This window comes from Nerophis ophidion, linkage group LG24 (genome assembly GCF_033978795.1).
Source record: "Nerophis ophidion isolate RoL-2023_Sa linkage group LG24, RoL_Noph_v1.0, whole genome shotgun sequence".
NCBI classification, from domain to species: Eukaryota; Metazoa; Chordata; class Actinopteri; order Syngnathiformes; family Syngnathidae; genus Nerophis; species Nerophis ophidion.
This window is the reverse complement of record NC_084634.1, coordinates 26,317,610-26,343,554: the sequence shown is the minus strand read 5'-3', so window position 1 is coordinate 26,343,554 and position 25,945 is coordinate 26,317,610. Positions and strand designations below refer to the sequence as shown.

At 42.2% G+C, this 25,945-nt stretch overlaps 1 protein-coding gene across 7 annotated transcripts in view; it reads right to left on the bottom strand.

The window, feature by feature from the left end:
* The window catches only part of LOC133542047 (nesprin-2), a 261,954-nt gene that overhangs the window by 125,650 nt on the left and 110,359 nt on the right, over positions 1-25,945 (bottom strand). For 6 of the 7 annotated variants that reach the window (XR_009804037.1, XM_061885855.1, XM_061885857.1 and 3 more), the window contains 12 exons: positions 23,642-23,752; positions 21,935-22,024; positions 21,566-21,643; positions 18,085-18,411; positions 17,943-18,007; positions 17,749-17,875; positions 16,468-16,554; positions 16,232-16,384; positions 15,978-16,157; positions 12,034-12,126; positions 11,740-11,925; positions 3,333-3,497 (listed from right to left, as the gene is read on the bottom strand). Coding sequence is in view for 6 of the 7 variants with exons in the window: in XM_061885855.1 (XP_061741839.1) it covers positions 3,333-3,497; positions 11,740-11,925; positions 12,034-12,126; positions 15,978-16,157; positions 16,232-16,384; positions 16,468-16,554; positions 17,749-17,875; positions 17,943-18,007; positions 18,085-18,411; positions 21,566-21,643; positions 21,935-22,024; positions 23,642-23,752 (1,662 nt within the window). In the remaining variant the exon portion in view is untranslated. The remainder of the gene's footprint in view (positions 1-3,332; positions 3,498-11,739; positions 11,926-12,033; positions 12,127-15,977; positions 16,158-16,231; positions 16,385-16,467; positions 16,555-17,748; positions 17,876-17,942; positions 18,008-18,084; positions 18,412-21,565; positions 21,644-21,934; positions 22,025-23,641; positions 23,753-25,945) is intronic. The other variant, XM_061885859.1, reaches the window with a different exon arrangement.

The window sequence follows — 25,945 nt, the reverse complement described above, 5'->3', positions numbered from 1 at the left end:
TTTGGCAAAATCAGAAATTTATTCAATGATGATAAAAAAATTTAGATGAGAAAGATCAGTAATACTGCGCAGGCATTTACTTGGTATGAGATCAATACCAGTATTTGCAGTATTGCCCACCTCTATGATTAAGCTTGCTTTGAGTGGTAGTTGTGTACACCACTGCCTCCTACAGGCTGGAGTGGGACAAAGTATTACCCAGTGTATCTTGCCAGGTGAACATGATTGTCCATGAGCCCATCCATCCATTTTCTACCGCTTATTCCCTTTCGGGGTCGCGGGGGGCGCTGGCGCCTATCTCAGCTACAATCGGGCGGAAGGCAGGGTACACCCTGGACAAGTCGCCGAGCCTTTTTAGTTATATTGTCACATTTGTCTTTTTTTTCCTACTCAGCAATTGCGTGTTTCCGAGCGATAGGAATCATTTAACAAATCATTTGAGTCTCAATCATTGCCGTTTGTGGGGTGGTGATGCTGCTGAAGCCCAGGGCAGAGCAGAATAGATGGGCACACTCATCACAGGCAAGTATGGGTGGTGGGCGGGGAAGGAGAAGCCGAACTTTGTGTTGTCTCCTGGCCTCTACCACACAATCTCGCTCAATTTCCATGCGGTCTGTTCCACTCAGGGCGGTAAAGTGGCAACGCCAATGTTGCAGCAGATGAGAGTGGCCTTCAGTTGGTCGCGGAATTGTGCCAGATACAAGTTGCGAGAACAGGATCTGACGAGGAAGTCGTGTTGTGGGCATTCTTCTGACATGTCCAGTCCAGTATCGGGCCATCTTTTCCTCGATGCTAAGGAGGTTGGCTCTGATGAGGACATACTAATTGGTGAAGAGGTGTTGCCGTGTGATATTCAGGATTGCATGAAATTTCTGTAGTAGAACCCACACCTCAAAGCAGTACAGAAATGTAGAAATAACGGCTCGAAACACCATGATTTTGGTATGAAAACTAAGGTTATGGTTTAGAAAAAGAGGCTTGGAGAACCTCCCAAATGCTGCATGTACAGCACAAACCCGGAGCAGATCCCCTAAGGTGCATATACAATTTGGTAATATATGTAGTAAAAAAAGGGAAAGCTTTCAAAGTCTCAAGGACATTTCCACAAAGTCCTACATTTCTGGTGTCTGGATGAGGATGGCAAGACCAAAGCGGGAGCAGGCTCTATCAAAGAGATCAATAGTTGTCTTGAGGTTGCAACCTGTGTCCACAGGGGTCGCGTTGTCATCCGCATACTGAAGCTCCTGCACTGTGACCAAGGTTATAAGTCAGCACGTGCGGAGACGTCCAGTGTTGAAATTTTCTCCATTCATTCAGTCTTAAAGTTGAATGCTAAAGGCCGTGACAGGAAGCTCATAGATCAGAAAACACAATCTTGCTTCAGTCCAGCCGTGATGGGGATGGGAAAGGAGTCAGATATGGCATTCTTGACAAAATCGCGGCCTGTCATCCCGTTTTGAAGAGCCTGTACAAGATCATTGAAATGATCAAAGCAGCCTAAACATCTCAAGGAATTTCACCTAGATGGTCTTGATACACTATCGAAAGCCTATTCTAGGTCCCAAAAGTTGAAAAGGAGTGGTAGTCATTGCTCACGAGATTTCTCCTGAAGCAGTGGTGCCACGAGATGGACGGAAGCGGCACCGTGATTCCTGAAGGACTTCTTCTGTCAAGCAGTACCCATGCAAAAATCTTTCCAGGAATGTTCAGGAGGGATATGCCGCAGTAGTTTCCGCAAATGGAGCAGTCACCTTTCTTAAAGGGGAACATTATCACAATTTCTGAATGGTTATAACCAATAAAAATCAGTTCCGAGTGGCTTATTTTATTTTTCGAAGTTTTTCTCAAAATTTTACCCATCACGCAATATCCCGAAAAACGGCTTCAAAGTGCCTGATTTACACCATCGCTATATCCACCCGTCTATTGTCCTATGACGTCACTGCGTGAAACCACCAGAAAAAAACATGGCGGATAGCACAGAAAGCTATAGCATAGTAGCTCGGATTCAGACTCGGATTTCAGCGGTGTAAGCAATTCAACAGATTATGCATGTATTGAAACGGATGGTTGGAGTATGGAGGCAGGGACCGAAAACAAAATTAAAGAAGAAACAGAAGCTTTTGAGCCATATCACGACAGACAGCGGTACGGAAGGAACCACGGACGAATTTGGCGATCGCCTTCTAACCAACGATTGGTATGTGTTTGTTTGGCATTAAATGTGGGTGGAGGGAAAGGCTGGATGCAAATATAGCTACAAATGAGGCATAATGATGCAATATGTACATATAGCTAGCCTAAATAGCATGTTAGCATCGATTAGCTTGCAGTCCTGCCGTGACCAAATATGTCTGATTAGCATTCCACATAAGTCAATAACATCAACAAAACTCACTTTTGTGATTTCGTTGACTTTATCGTTGGAAATGCATCTGCTTTGAGTGTCGCAGGATATCCACACATTCTTGCCATCTCTGTACCTCTGTCGTCGGTACAGTGTGCAGAACAAACGAGGGACTTTCGCATATTTTGACCACTGTTGCAACTTGAATCTGTCTCTGTTCGTGTTGTTACACCCTCCGACAACACACCGACGAGGCATGATGTCTCCAAGGTACCGGAAAACAGTCGAAAAAACTGAAAATAACAGAGCTGATTCGACTTGGTGTGTGTAATGTGTTTGAGAAAATGGCGGGTCGCTTCACGATGTGACGTCAAGGGTGAAAGGTCATTGCTCCGACAGGCGAACAATTGAAAGGCGTTTAAATCGCCAAATTCACCCTTTTAGAGTTCGGAAATCGGTTAAAAAACATAGGGTCTTTTTTCTGCAACATCAAGGTATATATTGACGCTTACATAGGTCTGGTGATAATGTTCCCCTTTAAAGATGGTGGTGATTGTGGCATCCTTCAAGTCCGCAGGTACTGCCTTCCTCTCCCACATGCGCACAATTGCCATGAATCGCCTGGTCTTCAAGGCCATGCCCACCATGAGAGATTATTTCTAAAAGGGATGTTTATTGGGTCCTGTTCTTTCTTGCCTTCATGCGGCTTAACGCCTTCTGCAACTCGATGTAGGCGGGAGGGAGTGACATCTAACGCCTGACGGGGTCTTGGGAGACCTTATATACTTACATAGCAGGTTATCAGCCACTGTAGATGGGCTATTCAGGAGCGTATTAAAGTGTGTTTTTCACCGTACGAGGAGGTTTGGATCTTCTGTAAGGGTGGTTTCATTTTTACGTTGAATAAAAAAACTGTAAAAATATCAAATACATGTCTGTTTCTAAACAGAGTGTATGATTTTTTGAAGGAATGGCAATAACACACCTGCAGCCTCCATTGAGAAGCCCCTTCCTGTTGTAGAAACTGCTGCTGCAAAGCTTTGGCTCGAACCTCCACTCGCTCATCCTCTTGACCCTGTGGTGCTACCAGCTCACGATGGAATAAATGTTGCACAAGAGCCAGCTGAGCACCAAGGACTTGCTGCAACTTCTGGAAAAACAACAACAATTGTAACATTTCTCTGATATGTACGTCAGTAAGTAAAACATTTTTATAAAGCGCTTTTTACAGATAAAAATCAAAGTGCTGTACAAAACATAGGTGCATTAAAAAAACAAATTAAAACAACAAGGGCACCATCATAAAAGGATAAAGAAAGTAAAAAATCCATTAACCAAAAGCTTTTCTGAAAAGCGAAGTCTTCAAATGTTTTTTTATAAGAGTAAACAGTCAAACTCACGGAGGGACTGGTACAAGTCATTCCAGAAGATGGAATTTAAAATTAGTTTTCGGGATCTTTAGGACACCCTAACCTGAAGACCGAAGGCTGCAGTCTGAGGTGTGGGGGCACAACACATCAGCGATATACTAATGGGTTTTACCATGAAAGTCAAGAATAAAATGTTGAACTCAATACAAAATTTGACAGGAAGCCCAAAAAATCTTGATATAATGGGATGTTGTCATTCATCCAAGACATTGTCATCTCAGGGCATTCAATCGCAACTGGACTGTTTGGTTTGTCTCAGAAGATATTTCGCCTCTCATCATAAATCTGGCTCAGGGGTTTCAAGGTAGTGCCTATGGTCTTTTGGCACACCTTGACACATAGACTTAGATTGGTCAGATCTAGTCTGGGACTTAGATTGGTCAGATCTAGTCCAGCGGCTGGTGCCAAAACCCTGAAAATAATGCTCTAACACCAGCAGGGTGTGGCTGGGCAAGGATGGTTCCTCCGTGTCATAGTTAGTAAAACAACTGTTCGCTGAAGTGGTATTTTCCCATGGGGGTAATGTAGACCAGTGGTCCCCAACCACCGGGCCGCAGAAGAATGTTTTATTTAAAAAAAAAAAAAAAAGATGTTTTTATTTATTTTTTTTTTTTATTAAATCAACATAAAAAACACAATATACACTTACAAATAGTGCACCAACCACAAAAAACTCCCTTTTTCATGACAAAAACGTCCCTTTTTCATGACAAAGAAGAAAAAAGAAAAAAAGGACACCCCCCCCCCCCCCCCCCCCCCCCCCCCCCCCCCCCCGGGCCGTGGGACAAATTATTAAGCGTTGACCGGTCCGCACATACAAAAAGGTTGGAAACCACTGATGTAGACTGTTTTGGGTGCACTGGTCAAAAACTGGAAGCCGCATTTTGTACAATTTGAAGACTTAGACTTAGAAAATCTTTATTGTCCTCGAGGGGCAATTTGGTTTGCAGCAGTAGTCATTAAAATCAAGGTTCAACAGTAAAAACGAGGTACAACAATAAAAACAAGGTACAACAGTAAAAACGAGGTACAAGAGTAAAAACAAGGTACAACAGTAAAAACGAGGTACAAATACATCAAATACATACAACATACAAACCATCATAAAGCCAAAAACTAAAAACATTTGCAATACAATAAAAACTAATCACACGCCGCGTCCCACTAAAGTGACTACATAGCAGCTAAGCTTGTTTAAGGAGCTCATTTATAAAAACAACAGCTGAAGGAACAAAGGATCTTATGTATCGGTTGTTTTTGGCCTTTCTATTACTAGGGGCGTACCTACATCCTGAGGGCGAGAGTCTAAACTCTAAGAAGAGAGGGTGCTGAGGGATGGCCAGAATGCCCTTTGCCTTCTTAATGACTGACCTGATAAATCTGGCTCAGGGGTTTCAAGGTAGTGCCTATGGTCTTTTGGCACACCTTGATTATATCATTTAGTCTGTTTTTATTGGCCACACTGAGGTTACCAAACCAGGAAATGATAGAATACGTTAAAATGGACTCGATACAAGATGAATAAAACATCCTCATTAGTGTCCTATCAACCAGAAAACCCCTCAGTTTCCTTAAGAAAAACAGCCTCTGATTGGCCTTCTTACAAATACGGTCAGTGTTGGCATCAAAGGTCAATGTATTGTCTATAATTGTGCCTAGATACCTGTATTCACTGACTATCTCAACAGCAGAGCCATTAATGAGAATGGGTGCTTTGTGAGGGGGATCACGACGAAAGTCAATGTACATCTCCTTCGTTTTATCGCCGTTAAGCTCCAGGTATGAATCATCGCACCATTTCATAAAATTCTCCAGAACAGGACCGTGGTCTGACTCCTTGTCCTGCAGGAGGCTGACTATGACCGAGTCGTCGGCAAACTCAATGATGTGCCTTGACTGAAGTGTGCTCTGACAGTCATTTGTGTACAGTACAAACAGCAGGGGGGACAGGACCCGTCCCTGGGGTGATCCTGTGGAGCGTAAGCGAGCATCAGACAGTGTGCTATTAACACGGGTCCTCTGTGATCTTGAAGTGAGAAAGTTCACTAGCCAGCATATAGTACCAAAGTCAATATTGGACATATTCAGCAGTCTATGAGCCAGAATATGTGGCTGCATGCAGTCGAATGCAGATGAAAAATCACAAAGCATAAGCGTGCATGTGTTTTATTTCCATCTAAATGCCCAACAACAAGGTGTAGTAGTGTTCCTATTGCATCATCCACACCTTTCCTGGGCTGATAAGCAAACTGTAGTGGGTCAATTGCATTCTGGGTCATGACCATTAAACTCTGTTTCACTATTTTCTCGAAGCTTTTAATCACCAGGTAGGTCAATGCCACAGGGTGGTAGTCATTCAGCCCCTTTGGTGATGGGACCTTTGCAACAGGTACTACAAGGGACTCTTTCCATAATTTGGGGACACGGTTCTGTGATAAAGACAGTTGGAAGATGTGAGAGAAAATGCCGCATAAAAAAAGACCACATTCTTTGAGTAGTTTACCACTAATGCAGTCAGGCCCCTGGCTTTTCCTCACATTTGTCTGCTCAAATGTTCTCCAGACATCCATTTCATTAATCTGAATCTTACTGTTCACAGGAGCACCTCTGAATTCAGACAGTTCATTACTAAAATCATGAGAATCGAATCTCAAATAGAACCGGTTTAACTCATCTGCTAGTACAGAATCAGGCTTGTGGGGGTTCGACAGGCCTTTTTTGGAGTCTTGCATTCCGACCATGGACTTAATTCCCCTCCAAGCAGAGCGTGAACTACCATTTTTTAGTTCTTCCTCTAACTTATCTCTATAGTGTAGCTTGGCCATTTTCATCTCTTTTTGACCAGCTTGTGAGCTTCTCTTTGTTTTCCAAAACACCCTGATAAAAAGCCAATTTTTTCAAGTTGAAGGAATTTTTAAGGGATTTGCTAACCCGTGGCTTATTATTTGGGTATACTTTAATTATCTTCCTAGGGATAATCATTTGCTCACAAAATTTAATGTAACTTGTCACAGCATCACTCAGTTCGTACAAAGTCCTTACAAAAGTCTTTAAAAATATCCCAATTGGTGCGGTCATAGCAACCGTTTACTTCACGGATAGAGCCTTCTGACCACACAGCCACCTCTTTGCATTCCACTTTTCCTCTCTTGAGGGCCGGTTTATACACAGGGGACAGAATGATGCTGTTGTGATCAGATGAGCCTAATGGTGCTAGTCCGTAGGGTTTGTAAGCACCTTTTATAGTGCCACAGCACAAGTCCAGAATTTTTCCATGCCTAGTTGGGCAGGTTACACACTGGTAAAATTGACCTAGGGACTTCTTAAGGCTATCCATCCATCCATCCATCATCTTCCGCTTATCCGAGGTCGGGTCGCGGGGGCAACAGCCTAAGCAGGGAAACCCAGACTTCCCTCTCCCCAGCCACTTCGTCTAGCTCTTCCCGGGGGATCCCGAGGCGTTCCCAGGCCAGCCGGGAGACATAGTCTTCCCAACGTGTCCTGGGTCTTCCCCGTGGCCTCCTACCGGTTGGACGTGCCCTAAACACCTCCCTAGGGAGGCGTTCGGGTGGCATCCTGACCAGATGCCCGAACCACCTCATCTGGCTCCTCTCGATGTGAAGGAGCAGCGGCTTTACTTTGAGTCCCTCCCGGATGGCAGAGCTTCTCACCCTATCTCTAAGGGAGAGCCCCGCCACACGGCGGAGGAAACTCATTTCGGCCGCTTGTACCCGTGATCTTATCCTTTCGGTCATGACCCAAAGCTCATGACCATAGGTGAGGATGGGAACGTAGATCGACCGGTAAATTGAGAGCTTTGCCTTCCGGCTCAGCTCCTTCTTCACCACAACGGATCGGTACAACGTCCGCATTACTGAAGACGCCGCACCGATCCGCCTGTCGATCTCACGATCCACTCTTCCCTCACTCGTGAACAAGACTCCTAGGTACTTGAACTCCTCCAATTGGGGCAGGGTCTCCTCCCCAACCCGGAGATGGCACTCCACCCTTTTCCGGGCGAGAACCATGGACTCGGACTTGGAGGTGCTGATTCTCATTCCGGTCGCTTCGCACTCGGCTGCGAACCGATCCAGCGAGAGCTGAAGATCCCGGTCAGATGAAGCCATCAGGACCACATCATCTGCAAAAAGCAGAGACCTAATCCTGCGGTTACCAAACCGGAACCCCTCAAAGTCTTGACTGCGCCTAGAAATTCTGTCCATAAAAGTTATGAACAGAATCGGTGACAAAGGACAGCCTTGGCGGAGTCCAACCCTCACTGGAAATGTGTTCGACTTACTGCCGGCAATGCGGACCAAGCTCTGGCACTGATCGTACAGGGAACGGACCGCCACAATAAGACAGTCCGATACCCCATACTCTCTGAGCACTCCCCACAGGACTTCCCGAGGGACACGGTCAAATGCCTTCTCCAAGTCCACAAAGCACATGTAGACTGGTTGGGCAAACTCCCATGCACCCTCAAGAACCCTGCCAAGAGTATAGAGCTGGTCCACAGTTCCACGACCAGGACGAAAACCACACTGTTCCTCCTGAATCCGAGGTTCGACTATCCGACGTAGCCTCCTCTCCAGTACACCTGAATAAACCTTACCGGGAAGGCTGAGGAGTGTGATCCCACGATAGTTGGAACACACCCTCCCGTCCCCCTTCTTAAAGAGAGGAACCACCACCCCGGTCTGCCAATCCAGAGGTACCGCCCCCGATGTCCACGCGATGCTGCAAAGTCTTGTCAACCAAGACAGCCCCACAGCATCCAGAGCCTTAAGGAACTCCGGGCGGATCTCGTCCACCCCTGGGGCCTTGCCACCGAGGAGCTTTTTAACTACCTCGGCGACCTCAGCCCCAGAAATAGGAGAGTCCACCAAAGATTCCCCAGGCACTGCTTCCTCATAGGAAGACGTGTTGGTGGGATTGAGGAGGTCTTCGAAGTATTCCTTCCACCTATCCACAACATCCGCAGTCTAAGTCAGCAGAACACCATCCGCACCATACACGGTGTTGATAGTGCACTGCTTCCCCTTCCTGAGGCGGCGGACGGTGGTCCAGAATCGCTTCGAAGCCGTCCGGAAGACGTTTTCCATGGCTTCCCCAAACTCCTCCCATGTCCGAGTTTTTGCCTCCGCGACCGCTGAAGCTGCACACCGCTTGGCCTGTCGGTACCTGTCCACTGCCTCCGGAGTCCTATGACCCAAAAGGACCCGATAGGACTCCTTCTTCAGCTTGACGGCATCCCTCACCGCTGGTGTCCACCAAGGGGTTTTAGGATTGCCGCCCCGACAGGCACCAACTACCTTGCGGCCACAGCTCCGATCTGCCGCCTCGACAATAGAGGTGCGGAACATGGTCCACTCGGACTCAATGTCCAGCACCTCCCTCGTGACATGTTCAAAGTTCTTCCGCAGGTGGGAATTGAAACTTTGTCTGACAGGAGACTCTGCCAGACGTTCCCAGCAGACCCTCACGATGCGTTTGGGCCTCCCAGGTCTGTCCGGCATCCTCCCCTACCATCGCAGCCAACTCACCACCAGGTGGTGATCGGTAGAAAGCTCCGCCCCTCTCTTCACCCGAGTGTCCAAAACATGAGGCCGCAAATCCGATGACACAACTACAAAGTCGATCATGGAACTGCGGCCTAGGGTGTCCTGGTGCCAAGTGCACATATGGACACCCTTATGTTTGAACATGGTGTTTGTTATGGACAAACTGTGACGAGCACAAAAGTCCAATAACAAAACACCACTCGGGTTCAGATCCGGGCGGCCATTCTTCCCAATCACGCCTCTCCAGGTTTCACTGTCGTTGCCAACGTGAGCGTTGAAGTCTCCCAGTAGGACAAGGGAATCACCCGGGGGAGCACTTTCCAGTACTCCCTCGAGTGTTCCCAAAAAGGGTGGGTACTCTGAACTGCTGTTTGCTGCATAAGCACAAACAACAGTCAGGACCCGTCCCCCCACCCGAAGGCGGAGGGAGGCTACCCTTTCGTCCACCGGGTTGAACTCCAACGTACAGGCTTTGAGCCGGGGGGAAACAAGAATTTCCACCCCAGCCCGTCGCCTCTCACTGCCGGCAACGCCAGAGTGGAAGAGGGTCCAATCCCTCTCGAGAGAAGTGGTTCCAGAGCCCTTGCTGTGCGTCGAAGTGAGTCCGACTATATCCAGCCGGAATTTCTCGACTTCGCGCACTAGCTCAGGCTCTTTCCCCCCAGTGACGTGACGTTCCACGTCCCAAGAGCTAGCTTCTGTAGCTGAGGATCGGACCGCCAAGTGCCCTGCCTTCGGCTGTCGCCCAGCTCACAATGCACCCGACCTCTATGGCCCCTGCTATGGGTGGTGAGCCCATTGGAGGGGTGGCCCACGTTGCCTCTTCGGGCTGTGCCCGGACGGGCCCCATGGGAACAGGCCCGGCCACCGGGCGCTCGCCATCGTGCCCCACCTCCGGGCCTGGCTCCAGAGGGGGGCCCCGGTGACCCGCGTCCGGGCGAGGGAAATCTGGGTCCATGATTTTTCTTCTTCATAAAGGTCTTTGAGCTGCTCTTTGTCTGATCCCTCACCTAGAACCTGCTTGCCTTGGGAGACCTTACCAGGGGACTTTATGCCCCCGGACAACATAGCTCCTAGGATCATTGGGACACGCAAACTCCTCTACCACGATAAGGTTGCAGCTCAGAGAGGCTTAAGGCTACATGAATTAAAATCTCCCAATAGAAAATGGGGGGCTTCGGGGCTGATACTTTGAAGACGGTGCACAAGTTTTACAATAGTAGATGTTTCCTCTCCCATATTATCTCTGGGGTGGATGTAGACAACAGTCATGAACAGATGTGGGATTCTCGCGGTAAATAAGACGGCCGCAGTGAGACACTTAAAAGTTCAATGTCGGGGCTACATATAGTTTCACGCACTGTGACAGTCTTGCACCAGGCTGGGTTCACATAAAAGCACACGCCCCCTCCAAGTGTTTTACCTGTCAGCTGTGCGTCCCTGTCGAGCCGAAAAGGCTGCCCAAAACCAGTGATTTCCAGGTCCTGGTTCAAGTCGCGATCCTTTAACCACTTCTCCGTTAGTGCAATCACACAAGCGTTCTTGTATTCGGATATGCACTTTACATGAGCTTGAAGCTCATCTACTTTGTTTCTTAGTGATTGTGCGTTACTGAGGATGATGGAGGGAAGGGGTAAGCGGCGTAATCCAAGTTGGCGAAACCGCAGTCGCACTCCTCCTCTCTGCCCTCGCTTCCTTGTCGAAACCGCTCCTCGCAGCACATTGCGCGGCTTCCTCGTGCGTGCCGCCGCCCGCCTCCCGTCTCGGATTCTTGTTTTGCAGATCTCCGGCGGAATGCCAGCTGGCAAGGTCCCGACTTTTGAGCCTCTACAGCGGATCATAAAGTCACGGCTGTATTTCAGCGATTGGGGCTACTGGCCACACATGCTGTCACTTCTCAGCTGTGACTGTCCCTCGGGCACACCCATATGTCCAGAGCTCCTCTCAGAGCCGCTCGGTCGCAAAACCCGTGCGCTCCTTAGCTCATGTGATAACAAAACACTGATCGCACATGACAAACAGAATAAAACAAAAAGAAAAGAAGGACAAACAACAGACTGACTACTTTTGCGTGTCGCTGCTCAGAGGCAGCGCCACTTCCGCAGACTTTTTAGAGTTGACTAGTTGATACAAAGTGCAATAATCAATTCGAAATGGGATCATTTCGAGATCTGATTTTGACAACAACCTTTTCACTTTTAAAATATTTCTCAGGTGATAAAAACAGTTTTTGGTCAGTTAACGACAGTGACCCTCCAAAAGTGTTGACGGGTCAAACAAAACCCCAAGGTTTCTGAGGCTGGTTTTAACAAATGCACCCAGAGCACCAGGGGAATCTTTTTATCGGGAGCAAGGATCAGAGTTTTCGTGTATAACTGTAAATGAAAAGAACGCACACCTTGTTTCTGCGAAGATGAGCTTGCAGTTGGCTGATGTTTTGAGCAGGTCTTGCCTGCTCCTCAGCAAGGCATTCTTCACCAAAATCCAGAAGGCTACTTAGTCCACGAAGTAAGGAGAGGGACGCCTTCTGCATCATTGTATTTTCTACTGAATCCTCTCTCACATGTCTGCCAAGCACACACTGCTGAGAGAAAAGGTAGATGAGACAAGAAAGACGAGTGAGGTAATTGTAGATTGCTTTTCTGTCACAAAAATCATTCTACGAAAAGGTTTATTAAAACACTAACATTACCTCTAGATAGGGAGTTTCCAGTAGACTTGAGAAAATCTCATTATGCTTCAGTTGAATATCCTCCATAAAACCCAGCCGGTGGGAGAAGAGCTCCTAAGTAGAAAGTAATGAGTTACCATTGTACAATAATAACCTAGTAGTTGTAATTATTATACAATTTGTTTTAAGTGGTCTATAATTTTAATAAAATACAGCAGTAAAATAAAAACAATGACTACGTTTCCATACACTAAATTAGTCAGATTTTTCAAATAGTTAGTTTTTATGTATTTTCACATGTATGTGTGAATTTCAAGTGTCCATGCACACTTTTAAATGAGACTATTGGTCAGGCTATGTGCCTCCCATACTCTGGGGAGCGCTTATTTCATTTTAGCGCGGATAACTGAATTAACTGGTTTCAGGGCAAATCACTCGACTGAGACAGCCCTCGCAAAATTGACTAATGATCTATTGCTAACGATGGACTCTGATGCGTCATCTATGTTGCTGCTCCTCGATCTTAGCGCTGCTTTCGATACCGTCGATCATAATATTTTATTAGAGCGTATCAAAATACGAATTGGTATGTCAGACTCAGCCCTGTCATGGTTTAACTCTTATCTTACTGATAGGATGCAGTGCGTCTCCTATAACAGTGTGACCTCGGACTATGTTAAGGTAACGTGTGGAGTTCCCCAGGGTTCGGTCCTTGGCCCTGTACTCTTCAGCATCTACATGCTGCCGCTAGGTGACGTCATACGCAAATACGGTATTAGCTTTCACTGTTATGCTGATGACACCCAACTTTACATGCCCCTAAAGCTGAACAAAATTCCGGACTGTAGTCAGTTGGAAGCGTGTCTTAATGAAATTAAACAATGGATGTCCGCTAACTTTTTGCAACTTAATGCCAAAAAAACGGAAATGCTGATTATCGGTCCTGCTAGACACCGACCTCTATTTAATAATACAACTTTAACATTTGACAACCAAATAATAAAACAAGGTGACTCTGTAAAAAATCTGGGTATTATCTTCGACCCAACTCTCTCCTTTGAGTCACACATTAAAAGCGTTACTAAAACGGCCTTCTTTCATCTCCGTAATATCGCTAAAATTCGCTCCATTTTGTCCACTAAAGACGCCGAGATCATTATCCATGCGTTTGTTACGTCTCGTCTCGATTACTGTAACGTATTATTTTCGGGTCTCCCCATGTCTAGCATTAAAAGATTACAGTTGGTACAAAATGCGGCTGCTAGACTTTTGACAAGAACAAGAAAGTTTGATCATATTACGCCTGTACTGGCTCACCTGCACTGGCTTCCTGTGCACTTAAGATGTGACTTTAAGGTTTTACTACTTACATATAAAATACTACACGGTCTAGCTCCATCCTATCTTGCCGATTGTATTGTACCATATGTCCCGGCAAGAAATCTGCGTTCAAAAGACTCCGGCTTATTAGTGATTCCTAGAGCTCAAAAAAAGTCTGCGGGCTATAGAGCGTTTTCCGTTCGGGCTCCAGTACTCTGGAATGCCCTCCCGGTAACAGTTCGAGATGCTACCTCAGTAGAAGCATTTAAGTCTCATCTTAAAACTCATTTGTATACTCTAGCCTTTAAATAGACCTTTTTAGACCAGTTGATCTGCCGCTTCTTTTCTTTCTCCTATGTCCCCCCCTCCCTTGTGGAGGGGGTCCGGTCCGATGACCATGGATGAAGTACTGACTGTCCAGAGTCGAGACCCAGGATGGACCGCTCGTCGGGACCCAGGATGGACCGCTCGCCTGTATCGGTTGGGGACATCTCTACGCTGCTGATCCGCTTCAGATGGTTTCCTGTGGACGGGACTCTCGCTGCTGTCTTGGAGCCACTATGGATTGAACTTTCACAGTATCATGTTGGACCCGCTCGACATCCATTGCTTTCGGTCCCCTAGAGGGGGGGGGGTTGCCCACATCTGAGGTCCTCTCCAAGGTTTCTCATAGTCAGCATTGTCGCTGGCGTCCCACTGAATGTGAATTCTCCCTGCCCACTGGGTGTGAGTTTTCCTTGCCCTTTTGTGGGTTCTTCCGAGGATGTTGTAGTCGTAATGATTTGTGCAGTCCTTTGAGACATTTGTGATTTGGGGCTATATAAATAAACATTGATTGATTGATTGATTGATTGATTGAATTACTTTTCCGGTTCACCGAAAACGTCACACTAGGATTTTTAGGCTCCTTATAACTTGTTTAGGCTGTAATTCTGGCACAGGTGACAAATATTACGTCTCTAATGGTTATGCAGATGTCAAATAGCAGAGGGCATCAAGAAATAATCTTGGATGGCGATATGAACATGACGCTACTACCAAGAATGTATTGGGTTGGATGCAAAGAAAGGCTGCGGAAGATTTTTTTTTGAAGGAATTTTCGGACGAAAATCATGGAAGCAACTTTTGAATGTCTCAAAATTCATTCAAAATGATCTGTGGAGTGATGGAAGGAATATATCAATCTGAAGCAAAAGACCGTTCGTGCCCTTACTGATACTGTTCTAGAGGAAGGTTGTTCTGGACTATCTTGCCCGTCTTGCGGAAAGTTAATCAGTTACCTTGCACAAATGCAGCGTGAAGAGGTGTGTATGCTTTATCATGCACCTTTAATATACCTGCTCCATTGTTTTTCATCTCATTCGTATTTTGTTGACTTTGAGATAAACACATGCACAATACGAAGGGTCCTCTATGGCCGCACACACCTCGAAAGATCTGGTTCCTACACGCATAATCCAGGTGCATTGGTCCGACTTTTCAAAAACCGAATACGATCGGATTAAGATGTTTCCATGGGTTGTAGGAGGCTTATTTAGAGCCGAACTTCAGTATTTGAGAAATCGGACTAATTTAGTGCATGACTGACAGCATTAAATAGGAAAAACGTCTCAAACTAAACCAGGGTTTCTCAAACATTTTATGTCATGCATTCCTTTGGGACAGAAATTATCTTACAAACCTGCTCACATTTATTTATTTATCTGTACGAATGACCCAAAGAGTTGCTAACAGTACCATTCTGCATACAATTACCTTATTGAAATAGATAAAAATGAGTATCTACGACATACAACATTGGCGGCCTCTCATGCCCCCTTTGAGGTCAAATACAATTTAAAGCCTGATCATATTTATCAGTATAAATGACCCTACTCGTTGCTGGCAGCAGTATTCTGCATAAAATCACCTGATTATCAAAAACGAATGAATAAAATGAGCATCAACCTCGACCTAAAACAATAGCTGCCTCTTAAACCCCCCCAAATTAAACTACTTTTAAGAGCCCGATCATATTCATTTATCTGTACAAATGGCCTTAGTTGCTGGTAGGCGTATTTTCATGAAATCGCCATTATCAAAATAAAATAATAAAATGAGCATCTACCCCAACTTACAACTATGGCTGCCTCTCTCGGCCCCCAAAATAAAATACTATTGAGAACCTGATCATATTTATTTAACTGTACAAAATAACCTACGAGTTCTGGCGGCAGCATCCTGTATACAAAACCTGATTGGCAAATTAGATGAACAAAATAAGCATCTACAACGACTCAAAAAAATGCCTGCCTTTCACGTCCCCTCTAAATTAAAATACTAATTAGAACCTGATATTCATTTATTTTTTACAAATGACCCTAAAGGTTACTGGCAGCATCATACTCCATAAAACCACAAAAATCAGCATCTAAAACTAAAATGCCTGCCGCTCATGCTCCCCCTAAATCAAAATACTATTTCAAACCTAATCATATTTATTTATTTATCAGTACAAATGACAATATGAGTTGCTGGCATAAGCTTTCTGAATATAATCACCTGATGGTCAAAATAGATTAGCACATTTTGTGGTAGTTATTTTAAAGGCCATGAGCACTTACATTTTGTAACACATTGACCTTGTTGTGAACGACTTTTTGTACCTGATGTTGGCGTTTGTGTTCTTTGGATTGATGGTTGACAGACGTGAGGACCGTCTGGCCAGTTTGTAGACATTTTTGAAGGGACGTTATACCTCTGAGAACGTCTGGTTCTTCACGACTACTTTTTGACTCCACATCTTGCAGCATTTCAGCAAGATTCAACAGCTCGACTGACACACACTGCAACGCAATTGGAGTCGGTCAGGCGGTAGCGGTTAAAAACACACCAAGAAAAACATTGAGCTGGGAGTCACCTCATGTTGTAACATCCTCAGCTGGGTGTTTTCTTCATCCCCTGCACCTCCAGGGGTCAACAGAAGGTCTGTCAAAGGGTCCAGACACAAAAGAACCCTTCGGGAAGCCAAGTATAACTGCTCTTTAACGCACGAGTCATCTGAAGAGGTCACCTAAGAAAGAAGACATCCATTCCTTTTACACTGTCATTAAAAAAGGCTGCAGGAAAGTTGAACTCGTGCTCTTTTGAACATACTATTTTACTGAGCATGTTGATGGACTCGTTTGCATGCTGGAGAACAGCAGAAGTGGAGCCAATAGACAGCAGCTCTTCTTCTGGAACCTAAACAGAAACATGAATCCATCCATATATCAGGAGTCTAGTTTGGGCAATGTGCTGCTTAAAAGGATGGGTACTTTTCACATTTAAACCGATACAGTACCTGGGAATGTATATCGGTACTGAACGGCAACCATTTTTGGTGTTTTAATAAATAATCATTTTTGTTTAGAAAATCTCTACTTTTTTGCAACATTTAAAAATTATCTGATTCAGATGACTGCTGTCCAATTGTTATATTTTGTTTTATTATGAAGTTTCTGTGTCTAAATTACAGTTGCAAGTCCAAGACATTAGATGGCGATAGTGTATAGTTTATGGCAGAGCCATGTATAGAGAGAGTATGGCCAACTCTGTTTCAGAGATGGTCCACAGCATGGCGTCCTGCTTTTGACTATTCATTTGGGAGATTGTCTGGCCATGCTCTGACTGGACAAAATACTCTCATGTGACTACAGGGCGCTATGTTGGGGACCAACTCTTAAACTGAGTTGGCCATACTCTCTCTAAATATATACATGGTTTGGTCTTTGCTGTCTGTTGCGCCCTGCAAAGTGTTGACACTGCAAGTGTTGCACTTATTAAGCACCAGCTGTTTGATTGTAAGGTGCATATTAGTTGTACTTTTCCTTAACAAATTTGGAGGTGTTGGAATCGCCACGAATAATCGCTAATGTTAATCAGTTGTGTTTTAACAGCAAAGCCAATGTATATCAGCATCAAGCTACAACATTTTTGGAAAAGTGGCGCCTTATTTAACTTACGTTGGGAATGTTTTTTGGGTCAATTTCTTTGTTGGCTTTGAAATTTGCAACATTACTTAAAGGTAGTTTAGCGGAGTCTGCTCTCAGTGCTGCTGGAGTGATCACCAAGTACTGAAGTGCTTAGTCGGCAACCGGGTGTGACGTCACGTGAAGCCCAGGTACCGAAACATGGCACAATTGGATTTTAAGTAAATTGGTGCTTGGTAGGACCGCAGTGAAAAACATTTACATGAAATCATTCATCTCCTCTGCAATAACTGCTCTAAACAACATTAAATAGGCCGCACTGTCTCTCATGTATACCTGTTACCGTGTGTGAATATTTTTTTAATTTTTGCGATGGATTTGTCAAAGACAAATTTCTGTCTTTCGTGTAGAAACAGACAATAAAGATATATTCTATTCAGTACCCATCTCTACTGCTTATCCATACCATCTCAACTGTGACTGTTTGGTGCTCCTCTTTGACTTTCTCCAGGGTTTGCAGTTTCTGAAAGATTTGGTTGTGAAGACGACTCCACTTTTGTTCCTCTGTGTCATCCATGTTAGTCTCGGCCAATCTTAATTACAGACAGGGGGTAAATCATGGCAAAATGCATTCTACTTCATATAATGATAGGTATTTACAAGATAGAAACGGCTGAAGGCGCCTTGGCTTTTTGATTGTCCTCCGCTTTACAATCACTTGGTTCCTTTGAAATAGAGAAGCATATCAAACAGAATGAAATGTTAAAGTTAGAAATGTGATGTGTTAAGGACATCATCTTACCAGAGCTGGATGTGTAACTGTGGCTGAAGGCATAGTGACAGCCCTGATGTCCTGCACTATAGACTGTGCATCTTTGGCATGGGGAAATGTGTCACATGTTGGTGGTGGGCATTGGTTATGTGCAGCGAAATGGTCTTCAATGGTGTCCAGTGATGCAGCTTTGGGTCTCAGTATTTCACAAATGGCTTCAGTGTCCAATCTGGATTCTGACATTGTTAATCCATTTTGTTCATTTCCCAGCTCCTCGTTCTTGGAGTCGTGCCCAGGCTTTTCATCACTTTCCGTCTCTACTTCGGAACCAAATCTTCCAGATACAGAGACCAGGTCCTGAAATATATTTTTTTTAGGCACAACTAAACATGTCAAGCCAATGGAAGCCAAACATTAGAATAAATTGCTAGATTTTATTGTGAAATAGTAAATAATGATGTTACATGAGAAAACCTATAACTAATTAACCATCTATGACGGAAAAACATTTTTATCAAGATTGACTTTGTTTTGGTATTTAGTTTCTGTCCAGTGCTCTTATTTTTCATTCCGCTTCCCGATTGTCATACTGTCATTCAGTGAGTTTCCACACCTGCTCCTGTTTAGCATTCAAAGACCAAAAGATCAGGGAGGGATATATATATATATATATATATATATATATATATATATATATATATATATATATATATATATATATATATATATATATATATATATATATATATATATATATGTATATATATATATATATAATTAATACTTGAATTTTAGTGTTTATTTATTTACACATATACATACACATAACACACCTCTACTCATTGTTGTATTTGAAAGTGCAATGCTTTGCAGCCAGTAGCACAGCCTTTGAAGGAGCATAGGTATGGGCAGTGTAATATTCTGGGTTGGAGTCAATATCCAGGTGAGGTGATGAAGTTAAGTCTCTTTACTTGATACTTCAGAACCGACTTCCACACTTGCCGTCAGGGTGCGCAATACAACGTAAACCATTGGTTCTCAACCTTTTTTCAGTGATGTAGCCCAATGTTTTATCAACTGATTGGAATAATGTAAATTTGTTTTAACCATTAAACGAACCAAAAATATGACTTATTTTATATTTGTGAAAACATTGGACACAGTGTGTTGTCAACTTATGAGATGCGATGCAAGTGTAAGCCACTGTGACACTATTGTTCTTTTTTTTTTAAATATTAATGAAAGTCTAATGATAATGTCAATGAGGGATTTTTAATCACTGCTATGCTGAAATTATAACTAATATTGATACTGTTGTTGATAATATTCATTTTTGTTTCACTACTTTTGGTTTGTTCTGTGTCGTGTTTGTGTCTCCTCTCCATTGCTCTGTTTATTGCAGTTCTGAGTGTTGCTGGGTCAGGTTTGGTTTTGGAATTGGATTGCAATGTTATGGCATTGATGTGTATTGGTTTGTTGGATTGATAAAAAAATAAAATAAAAATATATTTAAAAAATAAAAATGAGAATCAATTCTGAATCGCGCAACGTGAGAATCGCGATTCGTATTCGAATCGATTTTTTCCCACACCCCTAATATATAATGTACACATATACATACACACACACATATACATACATATATACATAAATATATATATGCATATATATATGCATATATATATGCATATATATATACATATATATATACATATATATATACACATATATATATATATATATATATATATATATATATATATATATATATACATAATATATATATAATATATATATATATATATATATATATATATATATATATATATATATATATATATATATATATTATATATATATATATAATATATATATATATATATATATATATATATATATATATATATATATATATATATATATATATTAGGGGTGTAACGGTACGTGTATTTGTATTGAACCGTTTCGGTACGGGAGTTCCGGTTCCTTGCGGAGGAGTACCGAACAAGTTCCACACGAACATATGAAGTAGCCGCCTATGCTAAAGTCTTAACAAGCTGCTCTGCTCCATTCTGCCTCTGTCTCCTACACAGCTCCCTGCATTGTCCCACCCACACAACCATCTGATTGGTTACAACCGTAGCAGTAACAAGCCAGTCAGCAGTGCGTATTCAGAGCGCATGTAGTCAGCGCTTCAGCGTCGAGCAGATATGTGTTTAGCACTGGGAGCATTGGACTCTCCCCAATTTATACTAAACACTTCCAATTCAACTACTTTCTAAACCTCACTATGAGCCCGTTGACATTCTAGAGACAAACTGCAGCTCAGCTCACTTGCAGTTCTGGCTTTAGGTGAAGGCTAGTTAGCTTTTAGCGAAATGTTAGCTCATTTTGCGGTGTGTGCGTGTGCGTGTGCGTGTGTGTGTGTGTGTGTGTGTGTGTGTGTGTGTGTGTGTGTGTGTGTGTGTGTGTGTGTTACGGACAGTGTTGATTGAGGTGTGTTGAAGCAGCAAAAAAGGACATTATGTTAAATGAAGAGTTGCTGTCTCTGATAGTTGATATAATAATGTGAGTGCATCATAAAGCCTACATGAACTCCATGGTGTTCAGGGATGAATAGTCTCTCCTATTGCTATTGTACTATTTTTCAGCTATCCATCCATCCATCCATTTTCTACCGCTTATTCCCTTTCGGGGTCGCGGGGGGCGCTGCTATAGTTACATTAATCATTAGTAATGTAGCAGTCTAGTTTTGAATGGCAAGGTCCCTGCTATCACATGTAGATATAAATATAACATTTACATAATAAAAATCAACTACAGGCTTCCCCAATACTGTAATAAATTAAGCATGATGAGTTGACTTGAAACTGTTTAATGATGCACTTTTTATATGTAGAAGAAAAGTTGTGTCATTTTATTTCATCTAAGCAACAACTTGAGGCAGTTTAATGTGGATTAACATGGGCAGAATTATTATAGTGTTCCCAATGTTAAAAGGATCAAGCCATTACAAATTTGGTAAATAAATAACCATCCATCCATCCATTTTCTACCGCTTATTCCCTTTTGGGGTCGCGGGGGGCGCTGGTGCCTATCTCAGCTACAAAATAAATAACCAAAAAATGTATATTTTGTTGTTTTCTTACCGTACCGAAAATGAACCGAACCGTGACCTCTAAACCGATGTATGTACCGAACCGAAATTTTTGTGTACCGTTACACCCCTAATGTATATATGTATGTATATATATATATATATATATATACACACACACACACACACACACACACACACACACACACACACACACACACACACACACATATATATATATATATATATTATTCTCCTTCATAAAAGCCAGTGCACAATCACAGTGACTTAAAGTATATTGTCTTCATATTCTTGCTTTACAGAAGAAAAAGTAGATATACAGAATACTACATTCATAATGTAATACTGTACAGTATATGAGGTTTTCATGAAATAGTATTTAAATATGTTTACCTTAACGATAGATGGGGCATTCCTTTCAGCCATGTCGCCACTTTGCACCTCTGAAGCGTAGAGCATGTCGTCTGGGTCCTGACAAAGACACCATGTCAGTGTTCCAATAGAAATGTCTCTTGAACGTGCAGCTGCTTCTGACAGTGCTTTGCTAGAACTGGACTACCAATTTCACAAACAGCTACGCTTACAATATTAATACGTTAAATAGGTGAATACAAATGTCAGTATAGGAGAGAAAGAAAAAAATGAAGGTATTAAAAAAAATGGTTTCATTTCAAAACATGCAGGAATGTGCTTCATGGTCCTATTTAAGATATTTTGGAATGAAACCCAGTTGAAAAAAAAGACAGTGTGTTACGGATTTACCTCTGGAATACTGCATGTTAGTGTGTCAGAGGACGACGAGTGACAACTTTCATCTTCGTCTTCCTCTGAATTTGAATCCTCAAAAGCCTCCTGGTTTCATTCATTAGAGACAAACATCGGTATTAAAAGTTTGTTGGTGTGAGTAAAAATATGGAAATGAAAAAAATACTATTTCATTTTTATTTATAAGAAGAATATGGATCAGTCATGTTACAATAATAATACTAACATGGATCTATCAGAGCTACTGTAATTAGTTATCTGTTATTTAGCGGACAATATACACACACATGTAGCTGAGATAGGCGCCAGCGCCCCCCGCGACCCCAAAAGGGAATAAGCGGTAGAAAATGGATGGATGGATATATATATATATATATTTATTTTTTTGTATTCCTTTTTTTTTTTACTTTATTTCTAAACAATCAATACGGATAAATAAATGCAGAAATAATGACCTTTTTAATTAATCAACAATGATAAATGTAATCAATCTGCCAATACGACATTTAATTTCTGATACCGATATTGGACCCTTGAGTTTTGGCCGATACCGATATTAACCCGATAAGATATTAGCAGGAATCATACATGTTTTTATTATTTTGCAGTGGAGAATGTTACAAAAGATTTGATCAAGTGAAATTACGCATAGAACAATGACACGTATGAAGACACTAACTTTATGACAGTTTTGAAGTGGAGTGACGCTGACACGTTTGTTACCGGATACTTTTAAATACGGTTTTGCCTTGGAGACTTTGTATGTGTAAGTAATGTGCAACTAAAATGATTTGAGGCTTACTTAGACTGCTAATTTGTTCAATTATGGACACTAAATACAAAGAGTATATCTAGTTTGTGGGCTGTTGTGTAGCTGTTAACTCCTAGTAGCATATAGCCTCCATGTTTAACTTTTGTAAATAACTTGACTATAATACAAGAAGAGATAAAACTTGTGTGTCCTTTGGAGGACATTTAGATGTTACCTGGCTGGCCAGTTTTGCACCAAAAAACATTTTGCAGGACTGCTTATATTGAAGCGCTCGCATCGGAGATTTTGGATGCAAGCCGATATTCTTTTTTGGTTTTCTTTTGTGGATATCGGCCACGATCCAATATCAATCTTAGTAAAAAGTAATAATAGAAAATAATAATTACTTTTAAAATAGTTTCAATTTGTTGACATATAGGTGCAATACATCTTATATATTATATATATTTTTAACTCATTTTTGCTATCGGACCGATATCCAATATCAATATCCGGACCCTCCTAGTAAAAAGTCTTATCACCCAAAAATAATTAATTACTTTTAAAATAGTTTCAATTTGTTAAATTGTACATGCAATGTATTTTATATTTTATAAATATTCCCAACTCATTTTTGCTGATATCAGACCGATATCCAATATCCATATTGGGACACTCCCAGTAAAAAAAGTAATAACAGAAAAAAAATATTCATTGCTTTTACTACTTTTAAAAAATAGTTTCAACTCGTTAAATTATACATGCAATATGTTTTATATTTTAAATATATTCCAAACTCATTTTTCATGAGGTCATGTTTACTAATCTAACTAAATCTAATTACAACCACGTCAACACAGTTAGTAAAGAACAGGATGATTTAGCTCACAGGAGTAATTATGGTTTTGTTTTCGCTGACATTTGGTGGAGAACTAAACTTTAATATTTGTCACCTGTCCAAAGTATCCTTGTAGAGATCCAGTCACGTGTGACACTTCTGCACAAGGTTCGGAGCTGAGGGCAATGTCGTGACCTTCTCTTCCTTGATCTTCCCGTACGTTGTGCTTTGACGATTTAAGAAAAGTGACAAACATGTAACAAAATCCCATTTAGATGCAAGGACCAAAGTAGACTTGTGCAAGCCAAAACTAGTGCTTCTCAATTATTTTCTGTTACCCCCTTCCCAAGAAGGGTGAAAAAATTTCATGTGGCCCTCCCACTCTCCGCTGCGGCTATATCAATTGTCTCAATGACTGTTATAAGTACAGCTCTCCATAATATTGTATTCTTAACATTAAAGAAAACAAAAAAGAAAGAAATATAGGTCAACTTACAACAAATAACTGTATTAAAGGCCGACTGAAACCCACTACTACCGACCAGACAGTCTGATAGTTTATATATCAATGATGAAATATTAACATTGCAACACATGCCAATACGGCCGGTTTAGTTTACTATGGGCGGCATAGCTCGGTTGGTAGAGTGGCCGTGCCAGCACCTTGAGGGTTGCAGGTTCGATTCCCGCTTGTGCCATCCTAATTACTGCCGTTGTGTCCTTGGGCAAGACACTTTACCCACCTGCTCCCAGTGCCACCCACACTGGTTTAAATGTAACTTAGACATTGGGTGTCACTTTGTAAAGCGCTTTGAGTCACTTGAGAAAAGCGCTATATAAAATATAATTCACTTCACAATTCACTAAATTTCAATTTTAAATTTCCCGCGGAGTTTCTTGTTGAAAACGTCGCGGAATGATGACGCTTGCGCGTGACGTCACGGACTGTCAGGAAATATTAGTGCACCACCATTTGCGGCTAAAAGTCATCTCTTTTTATCGCGCAATTAAACAGTATCCTGGACTGTGTTGCTGAATCTTTTGCAATTTGTTCAATTAATAATGGAGACTATAAAGAACAATGCTGTTGGTAGAAAGTGGTGTATTGCAGCTGTCTTTAGCACCGAGACACAGCCGGTGTTTCTTTGTTTTTAACAGAGCGGTCAAGCGAACATGTTTCTCTCCGTCAACCAGCATGTTTTTGGATGGGGAAATTGTGATGTATATCTTACCGGAGACATCATTGGATTATTCATCCTCCTGCAGTAGCTGTTTAAAAGGCAGCTGTGAGCTTGGCTCCTCGGCTTCTCTCTGAGACACTGCGTGTTCACAGCAGCCACCCGACCTCGAGGTATGTCTTTACAATCTCACTAAAACACTATTACAACAATAAGCAGATAAGGGATCTTCCAGAATTATCCTAGTAAATGTGTCTAATTACATCTGAAACGTTCACACTGCTGCCACCCGGAGCCGTCGCTTTTTATTTTATTTTATTATTATTTTTCTTTCTAGTCCTTCGCTATTAATATCATCATCCACAAATCTTTCATCCTCACTCAAATTAATGGGGAAATTGTCATTTTCTCGGTTCGAATAGCTCTTGTCGCTGGAGGCTCCCATTATAAACAATGTGAGGACGTGAGGAGCCCTCACCCTTGTGATGTCATCGTCTGCGACTTCCGGTAAAGGCAAGGCTTTTTTATCAGCACCAAAAGTTGCAAACTTTATCGTCGATGTTCTCTACTAAATCCTTTCAGCAAAAATATGGCAATATCGCGAAACGATCAAGTATGACACAGAATGGACCTGCTATCCCCGCTTAAATAAGAAAATCTCGTTTCAGTAGGCCTTTAACATAGTGTTTTAGTCTGTAACTGTAATTTGTGTTTTTAAAAAAAAGTGATCCTTATTAAACCATAATTGACCGACCTGAACCATTTGATACTGAAAAATAAAATTAAACAAACAAAATATAAAATACATTCAAATTGATCAGCATAATTAACTCAAGAACACAATATATAACACAATTGTGCGGATTTAAATGCTTTTTTTTTTTTTTGCCAAAGTGAGGAAGTTGTGATTAATGGCAACAATGACCGCGTGTTGTTGTGCGCAGCTTTTACAGCTTTCACCCCACTATTTGAGGAAAGCTGCTTTGGACAAAGGCCCCTATTCATTAAATGTTTTTTTACTCTCTTGGAATTACGCACATTTCCCTTATTTGTATTCTCCCATTCAGCCTGCGGACACCCTAAGTGAGGTAAAACTGCTTAGCTCTAAGACGTAAAAGAAATTGGGCTTTGCCATGACGCGTTTTTTTTTGTTGGTTGTGTGAAAATTGTGTTGAGTTTTATTGATATACACTTGTGAATGTCATTAAAATCCATAAAACACTTTATATTTGAAAATACAG